We start from the raw sequence: 24612 nt of genomic DNA on the forward strand, positions 1-24612 counted from the left end.
TCATTACAGATAGGACTAAATACTGGTGGAAATCACTTGACGGGTGTGTGCAGGCGCAAACTCTGACCTAAGCGGAGCACATTGACGGTTGTATCCCTGGTGTGAATCCTGTATGGGAACACAGTGCGGTATAAATATTTGGACATGTTGTACGGACAAAATATATAGAGTTGATTGTGGGGCAATGCTGCCCATAGGCGGTCCTCTCCTGGTGCGGTTATCTGTACTGTAATACTGGAAACTGAGGGCACAGAGTGCTAAAATGTTGCATGCCAATTGCTACAAGTAATATGCACAAAACGTATATACTTGATTGTGCAGAAATGGTCTCACAACGGTGCTGCCCATGGGTGGACCTCCCCCTTGGGGTGCTTGTTTGTGCCATATCTGTACAACCAGACACCACCAGGCTATGAAACTTTGTACAGGTGTTCGCAAATGAAGTGCGCACAGAACGTATATACTCAATTTTGAATAGTCACTCTTGCTGGAGCTCTGCTCAAGGTGGCCCAAGAATGTTTGCCCTGCAGCTCCCCCACACCTTGCTGGATTCTCTTGCAAATACACTCCCACATAGCTCTAGTGATTGCGCACAAAACGTATATACTCAATTGTTCAGATCTGCGCTCAAAAAAATTCTGACCCTAGTGCTCCTCCTCCCTCCCAGCGCTCATAGCCCTGCCCAGGCTGCAGTTTCTGTCCGATTCCCACGAAATTTGTTACACATCCCTGTGTATGTCCTTCTATGTTTTTAGCCCTTGTGCCAGCCAGAGGCATGCTGCTAGGGCTTGCAATAGCCTCCTACAGCATTACCCCCTTGTTGTCCACATAGCGCAAAAACGGCTCCGCTGTTTTGGCTCATACTTGGCACACATACTCCTGTATGCTATACCCACCAATGTGCCAGTTTTCAGGCAAAAATTCCAACCCCAATTTTTGTGATATTCCCATTTCTTGAATCTAAATCCATTTCCCATCTACAACGAATTCACCTGAGAGGTCTGGTCCTCCCCTGCCCTAGGTGAGTCACCCATGCACTCCGCATAGTCCCGCAAACTACGACCGCGGATGGGAGTCGTACCGCTTGGCCGACATTGATCCTGAATGCCAGAGCGCGTAATTACTACTGACTTCGAGACGTAATGCACGCCGCCGTCCACGAGCGCAAGCGGCCGTTCCGAGTTCCTTGAGCGAACTTGGAGTGCCGACGGGTGAGCGCAGTCCATGGGCGGTTTACACTTGCAACTGGGAAGGGCGCAGGGCTGAGACGTGAGCAGGTGATTCGAGTGTATGCGATTGGAGAATGGGGATGCTAGTAGGTGGCACTAGGCGTTGGAGACGCAGCGCATTCAAAGTCACGACGCTGTGGGTGCGAGTCGAGGTGGAAGCACCCGGCCGTTGTATGTCAAATGATGGTGAGAAGACCGCCTACTACTTATTCAGCTACGTACCGTTGCGCAACGACATACACGACGACGCGAGATGTTTTAGATGACGAGGAAGAGATCTCGAGAGATATCCGATCTCAAACGAGGTGGGTTACCGGCGGCGACGAGAGGATCTGATTGATAACTTGGTCGACGTACACGGGGAACGTACCAACTCCCGCTCGCTCTGGCTCCTTCTGAGTTAAGCGTCCGCCTCGGATGCTGAAGCGCTCCACATGCGTATGTACGCCGTGCGGCGTGCATCTCATCCCAAATCAGCCTCGCCCGGCGCCAAGCAGCGAGCGATGGGTCACCGTCGTCGTTGTCGTGCTGTCCCTGAACGTGCGGGGACGCGAGGCCTGATCCGGTCGAGGAAAGCTGGGCTTTGCTGCTTTGCTGAAGTTGGTCGATGGGTTGGAGCACGACTGCCCTAGACGAGAGGAGGCGTGAAGTGCGTCGTAGACTGATGTCGAGCGTGTAACGCGTCATCTGTTCGCAAAGCAACGTGAATCGAGTTCAAGCGAGGCCAGAGAAGACGGAGAAAGATGATAAAAACGACGGGGACGCGTCCTCGACCGGTTATTTATAGGTTTAGACGTCAAGCTTTATGGGGCGCTCTGCATTGCACATGAGGCAAGCGGAGACTTGGACTCGAGACTCGAGTTGCAGGGAACAGCGCGCAGGAGGTGTAACTCGACGATAGCCTGCGGGGCATAGCGGGGAGAAAGGCCGGTTGGAAGGGGAGTTCCGAGTGGCTCAAGGATTCGGAAGCCGTCCGGCTGGCGAAGGGCGTCTGAGACGAGGAAGAAGAAGCCCCAGTACTCGAGTGCAGTACAACGGCGGTACCAAGTCATCGCTGGAGTTATAATTCAACTTGGCGTTCCATTCGCCCGCGATTGATGACGGCACTGACGCGGATGGGTTCCTGGGCAAGGTGCTGTACGACAGGTACTGGAGTCCAGTGACAGAGCCATAACGTCAATCGAGTTGCGTGTCGGAGTACTCCCGCAAGAAGTCCTTGGCAGAGAACACATAAGATACTGAGCGGGAGGCATCTGTTAGCGGGCGAGAGTTTGACGTACATGATGTAACTGCATGGTCGGGACAGCCATCCGGGAGCAGACCGGGTCCCGAAAGGACACAATGACGATGCATCACATCGAGAGGAGAACAGCACGGCCGGGCTTCGCGAATCGCCGCTGAAATTGACAGAGTGTCGAGAAAAGCTTCGGCTTTGCTGAGGTCGGTCGAGTCCCAGGGCTTACGCGCCGACGTCAGACTCAGGAATACTGTGGCCGAGCAGATCGACTTGTAGTTTGAGCTGCGGATGTCCGATGCAGAGGGAAGCCAATACATTTAAATGCCGGATGACTGTTGCTGGGCGCGAGGCGTGTAGTACATTCATGTCATATAGTACCTTACCTTGACTGCGATGTTTGCGGACCTAGAGCGATGTCCAGGGACTAGGGTGGATATAGCGAGAAATCTGTTCGCTGTGCGTAAAACACTCCGAGCAACGTCGAGGCGTGGCTGGGGCCGACGGAGAAAGAGGACATGAGTGCCATGCGGACTCCACCGGTTAATTAGAGGGTTAAGGGGGGCGGCACAGCACCGAGGCAAGCGTCATCGCTGCGAGGCTTGGGCTCGAGACCGAGCACCATGTTGTCGGCATCACAAGAAACAGCGCACAGGAGGTGTAAGACGACGACGGGCGGTGCAGAGCGGGGAGAGAAGGGAAAAGATGGCGATGGGAGGAGGAGGAATGCAAAGGAGATCAAAGCCATCGTATCCCGGGCGCTCATCTCATATGTCGCGCGGCTGGTCCCCGCCTCTCCACCGCTTTCACCACATCCGCCATCTGCCCCTGTCCTCTCCTTTCGTCTCGTCTTATATCGCCCCGCGACTCGCGTTTCTGCTCTGCTCGTCCACGACAACTCATCTGGGAGACTGAAGCTTTCGTCATCACCGACTCCGGAGCGATAGAGTCTCGGACAACACTTCTACGACAGATACCACTTGGCTTGGATACGACTGCACGACTGCACGACAGCACACACGCACGGATATCGACAGCTAGCACCCGGACAACATGGCCCCCGCACCGAAGAAGAAGGCTATCAAGATCGGTCGCGCTCTCAAGCGGCTCCCTGCCCGCGCCGTCGGACGCGGTAACAGCGCTGGCGCATTCGCCCCCATCCCCGGCGAGCAGCCCATCGTCATCCTCAGAGTCCAGGTCCTCAGCGGCACGAACCTGCTTGCCAAGGATCGCAATGGCTCCAGCGACCCGTACGTTCCCTCTCTTCCAAACTCTCCTGCCGTACACGTACCCACACCTGTGTCCGAAGGAGCCCGTACTGACGCTCCGCTGTCCCCTCGTGTCCAGGTTTGTTGTCGTCTCCTTGCTTGGCACAAAGCACCAGACGCCTGTTTCGAAGCGCACCGTTAATCCGACGTACAACCCCAAGGACGCGACCTTTGACTTCCCCATCTACCTCTCTCTCGCGGACAAGCTCGGTGTCGTCGAGCTCGTTGTTTGGGACAAGGACATGCTCAAGAAGGATTACCTGGGAGAGGCCTGGATACCGATCGAGGACTGGTTCAGGGACGGGAACGCGTTTGCGTTCGATGATATGAACAACAAGGTGTGTGTTCCTTCGCCTCTTGTCTTTCCTCTCCTCTTCCCTGCGCGACGCTGCCAGTCGCTATGTGGACGATCGTGAGTCCGGGCTACGTACATTGTGCATACGCGCGCCATCCCGCCATGTCTCTGTGTGAGTGGCGAACCTCGCCGTGCGCGACGCGTTAGTCGTACCCTTGCAGGCAGCGCAGATCCACTAGGGCGTTCGTCCGCAGGACCAAGCCTTCGAGCGATGACCCTAGCTCGACCATCTACGTTCATCGGTCGCTGCATCATTCGCCATATACGGGCGCGGGCACCGTACTGTGTTACAGCTAGCCAGGGTTTGCCGGAGTTCGCTCCCTCTTGTCTTGTCACAGACACCATGTCACCCGCCACTGCTTGCCGCATCAGCAACTCAGTCTTCTGGCCCTGCGGGTACTCATCCAGACGCGTTTCACGTTTGCGTCCAATACGCTCCACGTGGATGACGTGTGTTGCGCGCGTCCTCGAGGGTTTGCGCCAAGTCTGTGGATACGCTCGCCTACTCGGAAACCTGGAGCGTTCCAACAAACAATCCATGACTTGCACAGGTCGTGATGACGTTGGCGTGTTCGGCATGGCAGAGCGTCGCGCTGTCTCACGTCATGCCGCAGCCCAGACACCGCCCGGATGAGATCGCGAATGCGTTCTCAATGCGCAACATGCATCGTTGACGTGTGCAGGATGCGGTTAAGACTCTACTCCTGCGATCGAATCGACGCGACGCGACGAGATCGTGAGTTGGAAGCCCCGTCGTATCGCTGCGTGGATGGATCCACTATGACCGTCGCTATTGCTTGGCTGTGTGAGAGGCGCAGCGATGGGCAAGGCCAGATACGCAGTTCAGTGCACCCGTACGACGCTGGTACTCGACCGGCGTTTTGTGCACCACATCCTCCTGTGAGATCATGGAACGCTCCTCGGCGCTTACTCGACAACGGTGTCCAGCAAGCTCACGTCTTGTGTCTGTACGGGACCGCTTGTCTGCCGTTTAAGCGTTACAGCCGTCCCACTTACTTTCTTCGACGCGCTGGGAACCAGACCCGTCTGCTGTGCCGGATCCGATCGCAACCTTACTGACCAGCATCCTTACAAACAGTTCATCTCGAAGAACCTTGTATCGACGCGCAATTCAACGCCTGCAACCGGCAACGTCCAGGTCAAGCTGGGCTTCGTCGTGCCCCCAAACACGGCTGCGCTCATGGACTTTGCGGAGATCTACTCGGAGCTCGTCAAGCGCACGCGCCCGAGCCTCGTATCTGCTCCCCCGGTGCGTTCATCTCCGCCTGTGCACGACGTAACGTCTGACCTTACCCCGTTCTAGACCGAAGGTATCGGCACCATCCGTTCAAACCAGGAGGGTCCGCAGTACGAGGACGACGGGCTGAGCTCCGACGAAGGCGAGACGAACAGCGAGGACGAGGACGAGGAGTCTCCTACGCCCGCAGCGCGTCTCTCCAACCTCTACATCCCTCCCTCGTCCTCTGGCCAAGGGTACGCGGCCGAGCCCGGCTCGATCGAGCATCCTCCGACGCCACCCACGGAGACCCCTGCGACGCCAACGCCGGCGACGGTCGTGAAGACACCGCAGGCTGTGAAGCCGCTCTCGCCCGGGTTCAGGATCCCGACGATGTTCCCGAAGCGGCACAGCACGTCGCGCTCACTCTCGGTCGACTCTGTGACGACAGTGTCAACTTCGCCGACGGCTGGGACGAGTGTGACTGCGCCGACGTCGGGCGCGTCGACCCCTGCAATTCTGCCACCTGCAAGCCCGGTGCCTGCCCCGGTGCGTCCGACGTCGGCGGCGCAGAAGAGCAGGTTCAGGAAGTCGTGGGGCGCGGGCGGGAAGGGCAAGGTGTTCAACTTCAACGCCGCGAACGACATCATGGGGATCGTGTTGTTGGAGATTCAGGGCGCGAAGGACCTGCCGAAGCTGAAGAACAGTAAGTCGCGTTCGTTGCGAGTGCATGCGAGGCTGACGGGCGCGACAGTGACGCGTACGGGGTGGGACATGGACCCGTTCGTGGTGGTGTCGTTCGGGAAGAAGGTGTTCCGGACGCGTGTGATCCGGCACTCGCTGAACCCGCAGTGGGACGAGAAGATGCTGTTCCACGTGCGGCGGTATGAGACGACGTTCAAGGTGCAGCTGACAGTGCTCGACTGGGACAAGCTGTCGTCGAACGACCACGTCGGCGAGGCGAGCTTCGACGTCGCGATGCTGCTGGCGGACTCGCCGAAGAAGGAGGAGCGGACGGGGCTGTACCCCGCGGAGGAGGACGGGACGCGGTCGATGACGAGTTTCGAGCTGCCGCTGCAGACTGCGAAGGAGATGCCGTGGGAGAGCAAGCATAACCCGACGATCTCGTTCAAGTAAGTCTGCGACCCGGCCTCACAAGAGACAATGCTGATAGTCGCGACAGGGCGAAGTACCAACCGTACGACGCGCTGCGCCAGAAGTTCTGGCGGGTATACCTCAAGCAGTATGATACCGACGACACCGGCACGATCTCGCACCTTGAACTCACGTCCATGCTCGACTCGCTCGGGTCTACCCTCTCGCACGAAACCGTCAACTCGTTCTGGACGCGGTTCAACAAGCGGCCCCACGATGAGGTTTTGACCATCGACGAGGCCATCCAGTGTCTCGAGACAGAGCTCTGCCGTCCAGCATCGGAGAAGAAGCGCATCGACCCCGAAGACAGCGTCATGGACACGAGCGCGCCCGTCACCCCCGCGATCACCGGCGGGATGGAGCCCCAGCAGGCGGTCAATTTCGACAAGCTCGACTTCAGCGGCGTACCGTACAACGCCGCGGCGATGAGCAACCTTGGGAGGGGCAGCGCGGATGGCGCGGAGCACCCTGCTGCCCCGCAGCCCCATCCGACGGAGCCTATGCAAATGCCACTGCACGAGGCGGCGCTGGGTACGAGCGCGAGCGTGAGCTCCGCGTCAACGAGCCCGTCGCAAAGCCAACTTCAACCTCCGGGCACGCGAACACCATCATTCAACAGGGTGTACTCGGGTTCGTCGTCGATGTCGGACGCGGAGGACTCGTCGGGCTCGAACGGCTCGAACGGGTCGTCGCCCGAGCCCTCGTTCGAGCGCGTCATCAATGTGAAGAACTGCCCGCTGTGCCACCGCCCGAGGCTGAACTCGAAGGCGGAGGTGGACATTGTCACGCACTTGGCGGTGTGTGCGAGTCAGGACTGGGCGCGGGTGGATCGGATCGTTGTGGGCAACTATGTGACTGCGAGCCAGGCGCAGAGGAAGTGGTACACGAAGGTGATCGCGAAGGTGTCTGCGGGGAACTACAAGCTGGGCGCGGTGAGTGAAGGTGTTCTTGTGGGAGGGACGAGATACTGATGCGTCTGCGACAGAACTCGGCGAACATCATCGTGCAGAACCGTCTCACGGGCCAGCTCGAGGAAGAAAAGATGCAAGTATATGTCCGGCTGGGCATCCGGTTGCTTTACAAGGGGTGGAAGAGCCGTATGGAGGGCGCGAGAGGTACGCTGCCAGCCTGCACCCATCTGACCAGGCTCGTTCGTAGTGCTGACATCGTTGGACAGCACGTCGACTGCTCAAGTCGCTGTCGATCAAGCAAGGCTTGAAGTACGACTCGCCGGATTCTGCGCGCGACATCCCCGCGTTCATCGCCTTCCACAACCTCAACATCGACGAGATTCGGGATCCGCTGGACTCGTTCAGTGCGTACCTTCACTTATCCATAGGTATACTGATACTGATTTTGTCTTTGTGTTGTGCAGAGACGTTCAACGAGTTCTTCTATCGCAAGCTCAAGCCCGACGCACGGCCAGTCGAGGAACCGGAAGACCCCTACCGTATCGTCAGTGGTGCTGACTGCCGTCTTATGGTCTTCGCAACTGTGAGCGAGGCGACGCGGCTATGGATCAAGGGCCGCGACTTCTCCGTCAGCCGACTCCTCGGGGACACGTATCGCACGGAGGCAGACAAGTACATCGGCGGCGCGTTGTGTATCTTCCGTCTGGCCCCGCAGGACTACCACCGCTTCCACTCGCCTGTCGATGGCACGATCGGGCCCATGACGTACATCACGGGCGAGTACTACACCGTGAACGTACGTCTTGCATCGACTTGCTTCGGGATGATTGACTGACGTGTCTGCATGCGACAGCCGCAAGCTATCCGCACGGCGTTGGACGTGTATGGCGAGAACGTGCGGAAGATCGTGCCGATCGACTCGCCGCAGTTTGGGCGCGTCATGTGTGTGTGTATCGGCGCGATGATGGTCGGCAGTATCAAGACGACGGTCCAGGAGGGGCAGCAGGTCAAGCGCGGGGACGAGTTTGGATATTTCGCGTTTGGTGCGTGTCCTCGGTTCTTCGCCATTTTCTGATGTGTGTCGCTCATCATACGCGTGGTTGGACGTTGACAGGTGGCTCGACGATCGTCGTGCTCTTCGAGAAGGGCGCGGTAGAGTGGGACGAGGACCTACTCGTCAACAGCAGGGCGTGCTTAGAGACACTCGTGCGCGTCGGGATGGGTCTCGGACGGGGTAAACGCAAACCGGTCACGGACGGTATGAACTAGACTAGTAGCTACAGCTTTCGAGTTGGGTGTCTGTCTAACAGATACGCCGCCGCTCTCTACGTTACGACGGATCGCCTCTCTTGCGGTGTGTATACTATACCAAGTACTGTACGATGTCGTCTTTGTCTAATGTTCATGGACATTGTTCCTTCTCTCCATCCGTTGTGTCGAGACTCGGGTCTAGCGGCGGAGTGCATGTATGCTCTGTCTGTCTGACATAGGGCGGCGAGGGTGCGGAAACCGACCGTTCCGGAGGCCAAACTTCCAGAGTGGCTCCGGTCGCGGAGAAGACTCGTCATACATTGTACCATGCGCTGGTTGTACCGTGAACTATATGCCGTACTATCCTGGCTCCAAATGAATCCTAGACGTGCACTCACTCATTCCTCCTCGGACTCGCTCTCGTCTGAAAAGGTGACATCAGGGTAGTTCTCAGCCCAACGCCTGAAGCGTCGTCGCTGGCGTCGATACCGCCTCCACCACTTTTCTTGCTCTTCCGCGCCCCGCGTGCGTTGTATTGTGACCTCTTCTTGAAAGAGGACGGTCAGTTCCGGATTCTCCAGCTCGAATTGTGCACCTGAGATGGTCCCAAAGCTGATCAGCATTGACTTCAGACCGTCTACGACTACTTACCTATGATCTTCGCAAGATCCCGACCCTATCGCAGGAATTAGCAACAAGTCAGTTCTTCATGAACGACAGTCAATCTCGTAGTTTGGAGCAACTTACAATGTGCTGGTCCACCCAGCGCAGAAGAGATATAGGTCAAATACAGACGTCATTGCAAAACTATCACATAAGAACAACGAAGGCTGATTGGTAGAGACACTGGCAGAGATGAAGATCTCCTTGAGCCAGCCGACCAGTTCCGTAGTGGGAACAGATTCGGCGACATGGTGAGCCCAGAATCTCCGCGCATAACTGGCAGCATCATCTTCGGGCCCGCTTCGTGTGCGAGTGTGATGATGCAGGAATGACAATCAGTCAACAGCAATGCCAGCATGCGCGAGACCAGGATCAACGTGGAAATCGTCCCTGCAGCGCGCTCGGTCGACGAGGAAGTGTCTGAAAGTGTACTCCACGCCACTGAATATCTCATTGTTGACATCATCTGCCTCGGGTTTGAATATGACCACAGAACGAAGCTTTGTGAGGATGGGGATGGAGTCGTTACAGAGAAAGCCGGAGAGCGCCTCGACTACACCAGGGGATAGTAATTTACGGAGCCGTTCCTTGAACCAATCCAGGGGGTTTGAGCCCCAGGGCCCCCCATCACAATCCAAGCGAGTAAGAGCCGGACCTGCTCAAGCTGAGTTCCGCGGGCGGGAACTCCGTCTCCAGCACTGTGCGATAGAGAAAGTCGAGGTTGCTGAGGCCGTTCGTATCCCTCGGAGCTGGAGGCGATGCTCCATCTGTGGAGTACTTGCACCGTGGACGATGACTGCGACATGGGTAACCAACCCGTGCCTTCCGCCTGTGACGCAAGCTGAGTGAATACGAAGATGAACGCACCGGGGGAGCAGATACGAGGCTCGGGCGTGTGCGCTTGACGAGCTCCGAGTAGATCTCCGCAAAGTCCATAAGCGCAGCCGTGTTCGGGGGCACGACGAAGCCTAGCTTGACCTGGACGCCGCCGGTTGCAGGCGTTGAATTGCGCGTCGACACAAGATTCTTTCAGATGAACTGTATGTAGGAATGCTGGTCAGTAAGGCTGCAATCGCGTCGGCACACGGGTCTGGCTCGCAGTGCGTCACCGAGGAAAGTAACAGGGAGAGCAAAGACACGAGGCGAACGAAGGACATACCTTGTTCTTCATATCATCGAACGCGAACGCATTTCCATCCCTAGACCAATCCTCTATCGGTATCCAGGCCTCGCCGAGGTAATCCTTCTTGAGCATGTCCTTGTCCCAAACGACGAGCTCGACGACACCAAGCTTGTCCGCGAGGGAAAGGTAGATGGGGAAGTCGAGGTCGCGTCCTTGGAATTGTACGTCGGGTTGACAGTGCGCTTCGAGACAGGCGTCTGGTGCTATGTGCCAAGCAAGGAGACGACAACAAACCTGGACACGAGGGGACAGCGGAGCGTCAGTACGGGCTCCTTCGGACACGGGTGTGGGTACGTGTACGGCAGGAGAGTTATGGAGAGAGGGAACGTACGGGTCACTGGAGCCATTGCGATCCTTGGCAAGCAAGTTCGTGCCGCTCAGGACCTGGACTCTGAGGATGACGATGGGCTGCTCGCCGGGGATGGGGGCGAATGCGCCGGCGCTGTTACCGCGTCCGACGGCGCGGGCAGGGAGCCGCTTGAGAGCGCGACCGATCTTGATAGCCTTCTTCTTCTTCGGGGCGGGGGCCATGTTGTCCGCGGCTGGCTGTCGATATCCGTGTGTCGTGCAGTCGTGCAGTCGTATCCAAGCCAAGTAGTATCGGTCGTATGTATGAGTGCTGTCTGAGGCTATATCGCGTGCTCGATCTCCGGAGTCGTTGATGACGAGGGCTTAAGTCTCCGAGGTGAGTTGGCGTTGTCGAGCAGAGTTTGAAGGGCAGTCGCGGGGAGAAACAAGGCGAGACGAAAGGAGGGGACAGGGGGAGATGGCGGATGTGGTGAAAGCGGTGGAGAGGCGGGCAGCGGCCGTGCGACATATGAGATGAGCGCCCGGGAGACGATGGTCTTTGATCTGCTTTGCATTCCTCCTCCTCCTATCCCCCACCGCCCGTCGTCGCATTACACGTCCTGCGCGCTGTTACTTCCGACGCCGACGACGCAATACCCAGTCTCGAGCCCAAGCCTCGGAACGATGACGCTTGCACCGCACCGCCCTCACCCTCTAATTAACCGGTGGAGTCCGCATGTCCTCTTTCTCCGTCCACTCTAGCCACGCCTCGACTTTACTCGGTGCTTCACGAACTAATTGCTCGTTTTACATACATACCATACTCCTCGCTGCACATCAGTCTACCATCCGCAAACGCCGTAGGCCAATTGTGAGGTACTACGAAATGTATGAACTACACGCCTCGCGCCCAGCGACAGTCATCCGGCACTCGAATGAGATCTCGGCTTCCCTCCACATCGGACATCCGCAGCTCAAACTACAAGTCGATCTGCTCGGCCGCAGCAATCCTGAATCTGACGTCGGCGCATAAGCTCCAGGTTTCGGTCCTCGACGTCGAACTCGACCGACCTCAACAAAACCCAAGCTTCCCTCGACACCGTCAATCTCAGCGGTGATGCCGAGCCGTGTTGTCCCCCTCTCGATGCGATGCATCCGTCCTCTTGCTCCTCCAAGACCCAGTCTGTTCCCGATGGCTGTTCCGACGATGCGGATGCAGTTATGTACGTCAAGCTAACAGACGCCTCCCCCTCTGTTCCTTACCGTTCTTTTCCAAGGACATCCGGCGGGAGTACGCCGACACGCAACTCGGTTGACGTACCAAATACGTATGACTGTATCTCTGGACCACAGTGCCGTAACCAGTCGTGCAGCACCTTGCCCAGGACCTCCCAGAAATCGTCGTCGATCACGGACAAACGGACGGCCAAGGTGAACTACGACTCCCGCTGTGACTTGATACCGCGACTGTTCTGTACTTGAGCAGTGGGGCTTCTTCTTCCTCTTTTCAGACGCCCCTCTCCAGCCGGACGACGCGCAGATGACTTCCGAGTTCCCGAGCCACTCCCCTTCCAACCGGCCTCTCCTCGCTCTGTCGTCGTCGACTTACACCTCCTGCGCGCTCCTCTCGTCACCGCCGGTAACCTACCTCGTTTGAGATCGGATATCCCTCGAGATCACCTCCTCATCATCCAAAACATCCCGCGCTGTCCTGTATACCGTTGCGCAACGGTACGTAGCTGAATAAGTAGTAAGCAGTCTTGTCATCATCGTTTCACATACAACGGCCGGGTGCTTCCACCTCGACTCGTACCCACAGCGACCTTGACTTTGAATGTGCTGCGTCTCCAACGCCTAGTACCGCCCAGCATCCCCATTCTCCAATCGCATACACTCGAATCACCCGCTCACGTCTCAGTCCTGCGCCCTTCCGAGTCGCAAATGTTCACCCCCCATGGACTGCGCTCACCCGTCAGCACTCCAAGTTCGCTCAAGGAGCTCGGAACGGCCGCTCGCCCCCGCGGACGGCCGCGTGCATTACGTCTTGAAGTCAGTAGCAAGTACGCGCTCTGTCTGGCATTCAGGCTCAACATCGGTCAAGCGGTACGACTCCCATCCGCGTAGCAGTTTGCGGGACTATGCGGAGTGCATGGGCGGTGCGGATGCGGAAACGGATAGTTCTGGATGTCAAGCTCAAGGTCAGAGTTGTTTGGGTAGCGGAGGTGACTTGTGATATGCGCTTGGTTGTACTGTGAACTATATCATAGCCGTACTATCCTGGCTCCAAATGAATCCTACTGCCCTCGTACTCTTGCCCTTCAAGTGAGCAATTTGATTTCGGGAACATGGCACGGAAGTACACTCACCTTATGACTCCTCGGACTCGCTCTCCTGCGTTGAATCGGTCAACAGGGAGAACACGGAGTCGTCATCCTAGTCCGGAAGGGTGATGCCAGGGTAATTCTTGACCCAACACTTCTCGAAGTGTTGCCGCTGGCTTCGACACCGCCTCCGCAGCTCTTCATCCTCTTCATCGCCCCGTATGTCCCATTCTATAGTGACCTCTTCTTGAAAGAGGACGGTTTCGCGCGGATTATGCAGCTCGATTTGTGCACCTGAGATGGTTCCAAAGCTGATCAGCATTGACTCGAGACCGTCTGCGACTACTTGCCTATGATCTTCGCAAGATCCTGACCCTATCGCAGGAATTGGAAACAAGTCAGTTCTTCATGAACGACAGTCAATCTCGTAGTTTGGAGCAACTTACGATGTGCTGGTCCACCCAGCGCAGAAGACGTAAGTTATATGTAACCGTCATTGCACTACTATGGAAGAAGAACAACGAAGGCTGGTCGGTAGAGACAGAGGTGAAGATCTCCTTGAGCCAGCCGACCAGTTCCGTAGTGGGAATAGATCCGCCGACATGTCGATGCCAGGATATCTGCGCATAACGGGCAGCATCCTCTTCGGCCGTGCTTCGTGTACAAGCGTGACGATGGAGGAATGACAGACAGTCAACAGCAATGCGAGCATGCGCGAGACCAGGGTCAACGTGGAAATCGTCCCCGCAGCGCGCTTGGTCAACGAGGAAGTCTCTGAAAATGTAGTCCTCGTCCACGCCAATGAATATATCATTGTTGACGTCATTTGCCCGGGGGCGGAAGTTGATCACATAACGAAGCTTTGTGAGGATGGGGATAGAGTCGTTACAGCGGAGTCCGGAGAGCTCTTCGACTTCACCGGGGGTGAACAGTATCTCTCCCACCGCAATCCAAGCGAGTACGAGCCGGACCTGCTCAAGCTCCTCCGGACTGACTTCTGCGGGCGGGAACTCTGTCTCCAGCACTGTGCGATAGAGAAAGTCGAGGTTGCTGAGGCCGTTCGTATCCCTCGGGGTGAGGAGGAGCTGGAGGCGGTGCTCCATTTGTGGAGTACTTCCACCGCGCACGATGAAGTTGACTGCGACACCGGCGTACAAAATCGTGCCTTCCGCCTGCGTTGCAAGCTGAGTGAAGATGATCGGGTCCTTCTGGTCCCATTGGCCGCCTTCATCGACAGCGCAGAGCCTTGACCGAATTGCTGCCCCGATGATGTCGCGGTCAACTACCTGTGGGTCCAAGGCGCCGTAGAGCGAGAAAATCTCCTTGAGGATCCCCTTGAAAAAGGGAGACGGGACATCCGTGAACAAGGAGGTGTAGATCTCTATGAGCATGCTGGTCAACTCTTGGGTGGGAGCCGCTTGCTTTGCATGGTCAGCCCAATAGCGCTTATCATAGTGGCCGAAGCGATCATTCTTGGTGTGCAAGAGTCTCAGGCAGTCGATAGCGAGGCGAGCATGCATGATCCTGGGATCAACGTGGAAATCATTCCCGCAGCGCCGTTCGTCAACAAGGAAGTCCCGGAAAGTGACGTGTATGGCACGGAAGGGTTTGCCGTTGATGTCATCTGCCTTGCCGTGAAAGACAAGCACAGAACGGAGCTTTGTGAGGATGGGGATGGATTCGCGGCAGGGGATCCCGGAGATCTCCTCGACGCTGGAAGGCGTTATCCCCCAGGAATCCTGACAGAGCGCGACCCAAGCGAGGACGAGTCGGAGCTGATCATGCAACTTGGGGTACAGGTCCTTGAGTGGGAATGCGGTCTCCAGCACGGTGCGGTACAGCTGATCCAGATGGTCGAGACCGTACGTGTTCCCCGGAGCGAGGAGAAGCTGCAAGCGGTCCTCCATCTGTGCCATACCGACTCCACCAGTAATGAAGTCCACTGCAGTACGGGCGTAGACGAACACGCCTTCGGACTGCTCGGTTAGCCGTTCGACAACGGTCGGGTGGCTCTCGTGCCATTGGGCGCCCTCCTCTAATGCGCAGAGTCTCGTTCGGATGAGTTCCCCGATGTCGCGGTCGATAGCGTCTCGTTCCTCGACGTCGTAGAGGGAGACTAGAACAGAGGAGTCCTCGACTTCCGGCTTGCGACGCGCCTTCTCAACGTGATTGGGATCAGGCCGCGACGTGATGAGAACGCGGAGGGACGACGGGTACTCAAGGGCGCAGGAGACGAGTAGCTCGAGGCACCTTGGAACAAGGTCGGGCTGCGACGCGCTCTCGTTACACTCGTCCAGGGCATCAATCACGATGTACACGGGCGCGGAGAGCACTCCCGCATCCTTGGCGTCACGGAGAGGCTCAAGCAGGAGGTCCCTGGCAGCAAATTGAAGCTGCTGACCGTATCCGGCCTTGCTATGGTGTTCGGCGCCGCGTACAATGTACGGACGCAGGTCCTTCCGAGAGCGCGCAAGCTGGTTGGCGAGGGTGGAGAAGAATAGCATGGTAGAGCCGACGTTCGGATCTCCCCGTTTGAAGAAGAACGAGGCCCCGAGGTCGCCGTGCTCATGATCACGTCGGCGGCAGAACTCCCATGCAATAGTCGACTTGCCCATCCCCGCGGCACCTATGAGGAAGCACACGGGCTTGTTGCCTGACACCCACTCATTGAAGCGCTTCCAGACAGCGTCCCGGGTGCCAGGGAGGAAGTCGGCCTTGTTGGAGTTGCTCTCCGACCTGTAGTCAGCGGAGTCGGCGTGCGGGATGTTGTCGATTATCATCTGTTGACCTGAATGAGAGTCGATGCATCAGCGGAGGTGGTAATAGCCACTAGCATGTACGTACGATCTTCTTCCTCCAGCCTCCTCCATTCTTCTTCATGCTTTCTTCGCTCCTCATCGTGCTTCCTACGCTCCTCCTCTTGCTTCTCAGCTTCTGCCTTCTGCGCAGCGGCGAGGCTCTGCATTAAAATTATCAGAATCGGACCATATATGTGTCTTCAGCATAATACTCGCCTCCAACCTCGCGAGAGTCTCTTCCGTCAAGGCCTCTATGGACAATGTACCACCGAGCTGAGATGGGAATCACTGTCAGCATACCTCCGATGCAAGTGCCATAAGATATCACATGTACCTGATATCGTTTGAGAGTATCTCCGAGATCGGTACGGATGATTTTGAGTGTATCCTCATCGCGAGTGGCGTGCCAGAGACGTTCGTACCGCTGACCCCGGCCACACGATCGAGCCTTCTCCAGTATATCCTTCATTTCACTATGCCGTCAGAGCGCCAGATCAGCATAAACCGCCCATCGTAGATAGCTCACAACCAGTCGGGGTGCTTACTTTTGCAACTCTTCCACTCGTTCCTGCCATCCACCCGACGCCTGCAGGCCCTCCCACATCTTAACCCGCTCCTTGGGCTGAAGCTCGTCTGTGCGGCTCTTCACTTTATTAACGACGCTTTCGATGAGGTTTCTCAGGTTGTTTATCTCGTTCGAGACCGCCTCGACAGTCTCTTCATTCGCTCTCATCTTCTGCATGGCCGTCAGTCATTTTTGCCACATATATGCAAGGCGTGCACGACAACGCACCTTGACTTGGTCCAAAATGCCCAAGAGAGCGTCGGCCGCCGTCGAGAGGCCGGGGACATGTGCAAGATCCAGGAGACCATGTGGCCCGTAAACAATGCACATGATGCGGCGGCTTGCGCAGCGAGTGCAAGCAAGTCCGGGCTTCGTCCTGATGCACTATGTGTCAAATACGTTGAGTACAGGTTTTATGGCGTCAGAATTACATCACGTACCATGAGATGGGCCTTACTGCATTGGTGGCACGACGGCATCTTCCATTTGAGGGCACTTTCTTCGTCCGGCAAGGCAGGATCATGCATGGTTCCTTCGGAAGCGAGTTTGTCAGCTTGCCAGGGTAGGTCTCCGTTGTAGCATACCATCCATTGGCTCGGACTTCACTTGCGACACAATGACTGAGGCTATAGACTCCGTCAGAACCTGCCTAGTCCTGGTGCCACGACAGTCCCCAATACGAATCACGTACTGCCGTCATCATCCGTCACTACAGGCGGCATCAGCGCTTTTAAGTAGTCGTCTACGTCGAAAGGTATCTCGCCGCCCTAGATGAAGGCTGGTCAGACATACCAACAATACGAACAAACAGCCCTGTGAGGACTTAGCACTTACGCGGAAGATATTGAAAAGATCACCGTATGACGCGCACGCAAATTGCGCGTCCGAGTTCTAATTCATTGACACAATTTCGTACCAGTCAAGTTCACGCACCAAGGTCAGAAGACAGTATACGAGACATCATACCTGGAGGATATAATCCAAGAGCTTATCAATGGGATCGTAGTTCTAGTATGGTCTCAGTGAGATTCATGTATGCAAAGATACCGTAGTCGCCACTTACTGGATAGAAGGAGTCGATGTCCTCATCGGACGAGCTCGTTGAGCTACCCGCGCAACCTACGGGACGGTCGCAGCTGTCATCGTCATCGGGACCATACTCCATCTCATGAGGACCCGCAGCCGCCCGCATGACAGCTGGCAGCCGCAACTTCCGACTCTTGACCTTGTAGTATTGAAGGAAGATACACTGGTCAGAGTCGGTCGGAGCTTCCGAGCCAGCTTGAAGGGTAGACAGGCGTCCTCGAGGTCCAGTATTCGAGAAAACCGACCCAATGGTGCCTTTTGACATGGACACGCGGAACTCGCCCGATGCCGAGGGAACGAAGCAGCCACCGGTCACCAGGAGTTCACCGCTGGAGCAATTGTTTTGGAAAGCTGCAGTCGCCCAGACGGATGTCTTGACAAACCCAGAGACGAAGATGAGGTCTTTCTCCTGTAGTCCGATACCGAGGTGTCCGCCGTTGGCGAAATCGCACCAATTGGTTAGATGCGCTCGCATGTATCGTCGTATGTGCATGCCGCAGTCAAGGGAGGTCTTGTGGCCGGGTTGTTTGAGCATCAGCAATGCGCCAGACTCTTCGCTGCATTGGTATCGTAGACCTATCGAAGCTGACATGGACGTTCCCCTACCACAGCGCAGTTAAGCTAACCAACATCGTAAGATCGACTTTGAGAGACTCACCCGGCCGACGCAGTAGCAGCTATCGAGAGCGATTGGAGGCTCTTGCTGTGCAGCTCAGTTTGTGTGATCTCGTCGCGGTCGCGCCTCACTGGATTGCCGGGGGGTTTGAACTCTTCGAATCCGGACGGAACGCCTTTCGTCGCGTTCACGGGGTGCTCCGCACTGTGCATGCTGTTGAATAAGAAACGAAAGCGACCCTTTCGAAGGTACCCAACGTCTCCGAGACGAATCTGTCCGAACTGGAGAGACGGTTCGGGGTGCCAGAGGGGGTGACCGAAGCCTAGAGACATCAGTTCCCTGGCGTAGATGTCCCAATGCTTCATCCCTGCGCCTGAAGAGGGAAGAGAACTTGAAGAGCGAACCTATCATGATAGCGGAGCGCGTACGTATATATATGCTGCGTTCCGAGTACACCAGCGTCTCCAGCTCGACTGATGCAATAGGCTCCAGATATGCGTAGGCTCCGGATATGCGTAGGCTCCGGATATGCGTAGGCTCCGGATATGCGGTGCACCGTGGGTGCGGCACTGGTTGCCCGGCCACCATGCAGAGGAACTTCTCAGTAACTTACTTTGACATTACCGCGCAGTCGAGTCGGACTTGGGTACAGTACCTCAGTCCAAGTTTGACAACCAGTACCAGTTGGTCCCGGAGAGCCACCGACTCACGGCGGGGCCGCTAGTGAGCAGTGGTAAGAGGTAACTGCAGACGTTCGTGAACACCGGGACAGGAGTGAGATAGAACGAGTTGGACCTATCAATTGCGCAAACACTTGAAGCGGTTCATGGCGGGAGAGCATGCCGAGTTCGGTGACGGTACCATACGAGGCTCGACCCTGAGCGAAGTTAGCGTTCAGACCCTCAACTCATGGTGGACCAAATACACGCGAAGTCCATACACATATCATTCATCTGTCAGACTCCACTTCTAGGGTGAGTTCAACGCATGACAGCATGACACGAAGAAGGGCAAGGCGATAACTCCATGTACAGCAAGTGTTCCCTGGTTCAAGATTGAACCAGTCGCCCGAGACTGGATGGTCACTACACGCTCTACGTGCTGCCGCGACGTTTCCGCCCTTCTCCGGCTATAACACGAATCCCAACTCCTATGCAACAATAATCGTAGCCTTCTCTCCAATAACGATTGCGGCCGAGTACGTATTCTGCAGCACACTCACCCATATCAGTTCGCGTTCGACCGTGAGCGTACTCACCGCGCCAACGTTCCCCAGAGTCCGGACAGATGGACAGATCTGTCAAACGTCGAGTATGTGCGGTGAAGGGAAGCACACGGAGACGGCGATAGTACGCACCAGCGACCTTCAGACCCTCGAGCCCGTATACGTTCAGCCGCTCGTCCACCACGCCGCCGACTTCTCGCGCGTCTTCATCGCACACGTCCCCGAGCTATCTCCATATTGTCAGTACATCATATCCATATGTACAGTGCGCGAGACCGCACGCACCGAACTCCACGCAGTCAACGCATTTGCCCGAATCCAGTCCTCCCAGCGTCCGCTCGTCCTCCTCACCATACACGAGCTTATCCACGGGTACGAAGTCGTTCCAGGTGCGAGCGACCAGCGTACTCGCTGAGGAGAAGGATGGATAGATATCGGCGCCGAGGACTTCACCACGGTAGGAGGGCATGCGTCAGGCGTATTCACGGGAGAGCTTGTACCCTCATTCGTGGAGGGCGAGGTCGTCGGGGCTGTGTGTAAGGTACGTGAGTACTTCATCGCTGCTTCAAAGAGGGTACGACACGTAAGGTAGGGGCAGACGGAGACTCGGAGACGCACCTCTCAAGGAACCCGGGGTGCAAGTCGAGCGGCGAGTCGACGTCCCCCGCGGATGTGATGTCTACGTAACCATCAGACGCTCTGAGGCCGTCCGCACGCTGCGCAAGTTTCGTCCGGTCTCTAAGGAATATGCTTGTGGAAGACAGTGACAGGGGATCAATGACGAGATCTCATCACGGGAGAGACGGGAGAGACGCACAGCGCAATGACCCCGAACCATCACACGCCGGGCCTGTCTGGGACGGGGGAGTAGTACGAAGACCACCGCTCGCGGAAGGATTCACCGGTCACTTCAAGATCTTTCGTGTTAGAATGCAGCTTGAAGCTTGATGCATTATGGCCACTGAAACGAGCGAGGGAACACGTCAGGAACTGCAACAGGAGATCGAGAGTGCAGTGGTACTGACGTTTGTGCCAGAATTCGGACTACTCTGGGATGGAGATGAGTGAGCGGAAGCAGCCAGATGGCGACCTGAAGGGAGCGAGAGCACGCACTTCGTCGCACTCTGAATTTCGGCCTCGTCCCCACGCGCGACACTGTCGAGCGTATGCACATCCTCTGCTGTCTTGTAGTACACAAACACGACTTGATTCCCGCGTCAGCATCATCCGCGAGAACACAAAAGCAATTGAACACGTACGCTGGTAGGTCTCCCAACGCCGGCGACCGGCTTGCGAAACCGACACGCGCGAGGACGTCCCGCGCCCCAATCCCAGAACACTCGATTATGGCGGGAGTGCCGAGGAACTCGGCGGGGAGGACGATGAGACGGCGGGTGTGCGCGATGAGCGGATTTTCTGAGGGCAGGGACTGGTACTGAGAGGCGGGAGCGTACTCGACGCGGTTCGCGCGGGATGCGCTGTCGCATGAGTGGAAGTGCCATTGAGTGAGTAGCACGAGGACGCAGGTGGGCGAGAACACAGACTCACCACGCACTCCGTATACATTGCACTCCAATAGCCCGCCGTCAACCATGTCCTCCGTCCCGCCCCGGGTCTTGTCGCACGTCCGCGCGACGTCGAAGAAGTCGGACCCGATCTCAGTGAAGAGCTCGCCGTAGGAGACTTTCAGCGGCCCATCGCAGCCGTGCATGCACGAGGGCTTGTGCAGCGCGATTTAGTAGATTTCGCACTGGGGCTGAGCGTGAGTGAAGTGACACGAGGGAAAGGTTGCGGAGAGAGGACATGGGAGGGGAGGCAGCACTTTGCGGAGAAGGGGAGCAGGTCGGACGATCTCCAGCCGCGGTTGCCGCGCACGTTCTCCCGTCGTCGTAGTACAAGGCGACGGCCGCGTGCGTGTATACTGCTAATGGTATGCGTCAGTGTCAGCGTAGTACATGACTGAGTTCGCGTAACGGTGTACACGGCCGCACTGTGCACTATCCACCACTATGGCTCGAATCCAATATCCTTGCACGACGCAGGACACGTTCGCCCAGCGCCACAACCACCGTGGCGTCTGGACTGGGCGCGCGAAACACGAGAGTTGGTCGACGAGCACCCAGACCCAACCAAGCAACTGCACAGCTGCCAGAAGACGTATCACAAGCGCAACTCACAGTTCACACTCGACCACCACCTCCTGCACGAAATGACCGGAACCCTCCCATGCAGCGCTTCACTTGGCCGCGCGACGTGGAACCGGATTGTGCTGCTGTCCGGGCAGGCGGAGGTGGTGCAGGTGCCGCGCAGGCTGGCAGGCTGCGTGCATCGCGGGATGTCTTGGGGCGATTACTAGCATCTTGAGAGGAGGAGACCGGGAGAATGAGGAGGAGGCCGAGCCGAGCCGAGCGAGGTCGGTAGTACCGCCTGTGTGTGTGTGGGGGGGGGGGCAAGGTGGCGGGAGACGGGGGAGAGAGAGGGAGGAGGTGACAGACTGCCTGCGATGATGATGTCGTAGGTTTGCTCGGACATTGCGGGTCTCCAGCAAGAGTCTAGACGTTGAGAAATGAGCTGAAGAAAACAGATAACATGGACGATGAGAGATCGCAGAGTGCAGAAGCAGCGACAAGAAGGGCGGTTCGGAATCTCGGAACAGAGTTCGCACCTGCGTCTCGCAGGGGTGCGGTCCGACTCGGTATTCATGCGACACAGAAGTGTTCTCGCTATCGCACACCCAGAGAAGTCTCAGCAGATGCAGGTTGTGTGTGTCAAGTGATTTTTGAGCTATTGACGACACAAGGAAGGAGTCACATGTTCTGCGAAGGAGCTCGGGTAGCAGAGAGTGGACGGACGCGACTCACGCGAGAAACTAGGACGCAGCGACTTCAAGTGGATACGTGCGCGGAGGGTCTCCTGAACTGGAACATTTGCGAGGGACGTTCCTTGAAGTACCGGAATCGCGATGTGCGTGCCCGAAGAGGGGTCTTTCAGCGAGAGTATACATCTGCGAAGAGCCTGAGGGGCGCGATCTAGCCCGTGCTGGACAGGCGCATCGAGGTGTGAGAACACACTGTCTGCACTTTGAAGCCTATGTCGATGGAGAGGACACGCTGCATGGATTGACGTCCCGGCCATGCATGTGGACGGGTAGGCGAAATGGGAGATTCGAGTACCTACATGTGCTGTACTGACAATGTCAATCGTGGAGAGTGTATAAAACGGGGCTCAGTGCGTACCTGCGGAGGGTGCACTCAGGACAAACCAATATTCGTCCAAGGACGGCCATTGAAGCTTAGGGTGAAGCTTCAGCGAGGTTCCAGATTGGCGAGAAGTAGTGAAGGCAGGCAATAGGCGTGAGTTTCGCGATCGACCGTGCTGTCTAGAGTCTAAACTCGCAGTACGTTGAAACCATAGCCTCAAGGTAGCAAGGTAGCAACACCGTCGCTTGTTGAGAGTAGCGACGGCTCGAGGAGTATGAGAGGAAGTTGCAGCCGGGCGTGGTATATCGACGAGAAAAAGGAGCAAAAAGCCTTCAAAGATTGGCTCAAATTCGCTTCAGCGGCAGCCGTAGTGATTTATGGGGAGCAAGGCAAGACCTTGTCGTGGTAGCAGGCAGAGCACAGGCGGTGGCTAACAACTCGGAAGTGCTAGACGCCACGTGGGCGGCTTGTCGACTGTCGTGTTGCTCTTGCTCTTGCCCTTGCTCTTGCCTTCACTCTCTCGAAAGACCTAAGTACTAGCTCGCGCACATGCACACGCCAGCCCACTCTCACTCATACTCTCATCTATGCACGACAATGGCCTCGACACGCTGACGGGCTCACACTCGGGCTCACACTCGGGCTCCCTCGCAAACGGTCAGACTCGGCATCGAGAACGTCGACATGAACGAGGTGATGCAGCAGCAGGCCTCCGACGTCCCCTCCGCCGCCCTCGAAAAGTACAACATCTATCGAGAAGGACATCATTGCTCAGGTCAAGACGAAGTTTGACAAACACTATCGCCCATCTGGCACGTCGTCGTCCTATGCTGCTTGCGATCTTGGAGGCCGCGTTGGAACCGGGTTGTTCTTGCCCTGGCACACGCCGCTCCTGCACGTTGCTACGCGCTCGGTGAAAACGAAGCACTTCATCTACTTCTACATTGGCCCCTTCGCCATCTTCATCTGCAGCTTCCCTCGCGTACATCACCCGGGAGGAGAGGGAGCGTAGAGAGCACGCAGGGATGGGCTGGGGTCAAGATCGAGTGTTCAGTATGGGTACGTGCTCCCCTCCCCGTCCTCCCTGTCCCGCACTCAAGGCCCCTCTCCGCTTATGCAGACATCGGACCGTCGCTACTGTATCATTTTGCTTTCTCTTTGTAGTCGTTATATGTCGTCAGTAAACATTATCAATTACCCAGTCACCCGTACTCGCACCGGGGCAGCAAACTCGCAACCCTCGTTCAAACCTCCGCGCCTTCGGCGTGTGGCCCCCGCATGCTTCAGGCGAGTCTCACTCCCTTGATGTCAGCACTTCTCGTCCCCGTCCTATCTATCGCGCAACCTCGTCCGTGACCTGCCCTCGGGGATACCACAACACGCGCCGACGGACGTCGGTCTTCCTTCTGAACCCCATGCAAGAGCCCGACCCTGTACATCCTATGATCCTAGCTCTTCGCCTTGACCTCATCCTTTGTCCAGAGCGTCGAGGACGTACCCGGAAGATGATGTACTCCCGGTGAGTCCCGCCCTCTCCTACGCGGCTGATATCTCTCCTCCTTTGCTCCTTTGGTGTGCCTGCAGCCCCGACAGAGTTCAAGCTCCAAGTCGCAGCTTGCACCTGGATTCTACACCGTATCCCGTCGGCCTTCCATCGCACAGGCAGAAGACACCGCTTCGCACCCCCGACCTCGGAACACGCTCGTCGCCTTAGCACGCAGACGGGGATTGGGGGCCGGCTCGCCGTGGTCCGCGTGCGTTTCACCTTACTCCAAAGACTAGCGAACATTTCCTGCGGCTTCGTCCCTTCGCTCGACAGTGATGACCTGCCGCAGGGCCATGGAACGGCTTCCGCCTTCGGATCCTCGCTTGCAGCTGTACTCCACTCATGTCTTCTTTCTCCGTCTGCTCCAGCGACGCCTCGACTTTACTCACTGCATTTCAACACATTGCGAACCCTGGCCGTGCCGTCCCTGTCCGCCTCTCGATGCGTCGTGTTTCGTCGGGACCCGGTCTGTTCCCCAATG

The 24612-nt window shown here is 56.9% G+C and overlaps 9 protein-coding genes across 9 annotated transcripts; 1 reads left to right on the plus strand and 8 right to left on the minus strand.

The window, feature by feature from the left end:
* Positions 1–3253: 3253 nt before the first annotated feature.
* L226DRAFT_537138 (uncharacterized protein) lies at positions 3254–9036 on the plus strand. The gene is made up of 11 exons (XM_067681261.1): positions 3254–3713; positions 3811–4069; positions 5186–5356; positions 5411–6029; positions 6078–6456; positions 6507–7410; positions 7464–7593; positions 7656–7793; positions 7854–8185; positions 8243–8432; positions 8504–9036. The coding sequence occupies exons 1-11, from the start codon at positions 3517–3519 to the stop codon at positions 8656–8658; spliced, it is 3474 nt and encodes a 1157-aa protein (XP_067532893.1). The 5' UTR covers positions 3254–3516; the 3' UTR covers positions 8659–9036.
* On the minus strand, positions 8970–9316 carry L226DRAFT_537139 (uncharacterized protein). The gene has a single exon (XM_067681262.1). It carries the CDS (start codon positions 9261–9263, stop codon positions 9039–9041), a length of 225 nt encoding a protein of 74 aa, XP_067532894.1. The 5' UTR covers positions 9264–9316; the 3' UTR covers positions 8970–9038.
* Positions 9317–9638: 322 nt separating this feature from the next.
* On the minus strand, positions 9639–11017 carry L226DRAFT_524683 (uncharacterized protein; the record flags this gene model as incomplete). Its single annotated transcript, XM_067678907.1, has 5 exons — positions 9639–9890; positions 9959–10144; positions 10171–10329; positions 10463–10689; positions 10753–11017. The coding sequence occupies 5 exons, from the start codon at positions 11015–11017 to the stop codon at positions 9639–9641; spliced, it is 1089 nt and encodes a 362-aa protein (XP_067532895.1).
* Positions 11018–13111: 2094 nt separating this feature from the next.
* L226DRAFT_151952 (uncharacterized protein) lies at positions 13112–13523 on the minus strand. Its single transcript, XM_067672445.1, has one exon. The coding sequence runs from the start codon at positions 13415–13417 to the stop codon at positions 13208–13210; it is 210 nt and encodes a 69-aa protein (XP_067532896.1). The 5' UTR covers positions 13418–13523; the 3' UTR covers positions 13112–13207.
* Positions 13524–15029: 1506 nt separating this feature from the next.
* L226DRAFT_439342 (uncharacterized protein) lies at positions 15030–15713 on the minus strand (the record flags this gene model as incomplete). Its single annotated transcript, XM_067674801.1, has 1 exon — positions 15030–15713. A coding segment is annotated over one exon (684 nt), but the record flags the coding sequence as incomplete, so codon positions are not given.
* A 1705-nt stretch (positions 15714–17418) lies between these two features.
* Positions 17419–18525, minus strand: L226DRAFT_546923 (uncharacterized protein; the record flags this gene model as incomplete). Its single annotated transcript, XM_067682453.1, has 3 exons — positions 17419–17466; positions 17522–18146; positions 18203–18525. 3 exons carry the CDS (start codon positions 18523–18525, stop codon positions 17419–17421), a joined length of 996 nt encoding a protein of 331 aa, XP_067532898.1.
* Positions 18526–19121: 596 nt separating this feature from the next.
* On the minus strand, positions 19122–20248 carry L226DRAFT_537143 (uncharacterized protein). The gene is made up of 5 exons (XM_067681263.1): positions 20203–20248; positions 20004–20135; positions 19671–19915; positions 19518–19611; positions 19122–19457 (listed from the first exon to the last, which is right to left on the minus strand). Exons 3-4 carry the CDS (start codon positions 19852–19854, stop codon positions 19592–19594), a joined length of 204 nt encoding a protein of 67 aa, XP_067532899.1. The 5' UTR covers positions 19855–19915; positions 20004–20135; positions 20203–20248; the 3' UTR covers positions 19122–19457; positions 19518–19591.
* Positions 20249–21131: 883 nt separating this feature from the next.
* Positions 21132–23001, minus strand: L226DRAFT_151984 (uncharacterized protein). The gene is made up of 4 exons (XM_067672446.1): positions 22622–23001; positions 22247–22567; positions 21563–22169; positions 21132–21309 (listed from the first exon to the last, which is right to left on the minus strand). The coding sequence occupies exons 2-3, from the start codon at positions 22518–22520 to the stop codon at positions 21622–21624; spliced, it is 822 nt and encodes a 273-aa protein (XP_067532900.1). The 5' UTR covers positions 22521–22567; positions 22622–23001; the 3' UTR covers positions 21132–21309; positions 21563–21621.
* A 740-nt stretch (positions 23002–23741) lies between these two features.
* L226DRAFT_152017 (uncharacterized protein) lies at positions 23742–24515 on the minus strand. The gene has a single exon (XM_067672447.1). The coding sequence runs from the start codon at positions 24372–24374 to the stop codon at positions 23919–23921; it is 456 nt and encodes a 151-aa protein (XP_067532901.1). The 5' UTR covers positions 24375–24515; the 3' UTR covers positions 23742–23918.
* Positions 24516–24612: the final 97 nt, after the last annotated feature.

Source organism: Lentinus tigrinus (genome assembly GCF_003813185.1).
Source record: "Lentinus tigrinus ALCF2SS1-7 unplaced genomic scaffold L226scaffold_23, whole genome shotgun sequence".
NCBI lineage: Eukaryota > Fungi > Basidiomycota > Agaricomycetes > Polyporales > Polyporaceae > Lentinus > Lentinus tigrinus.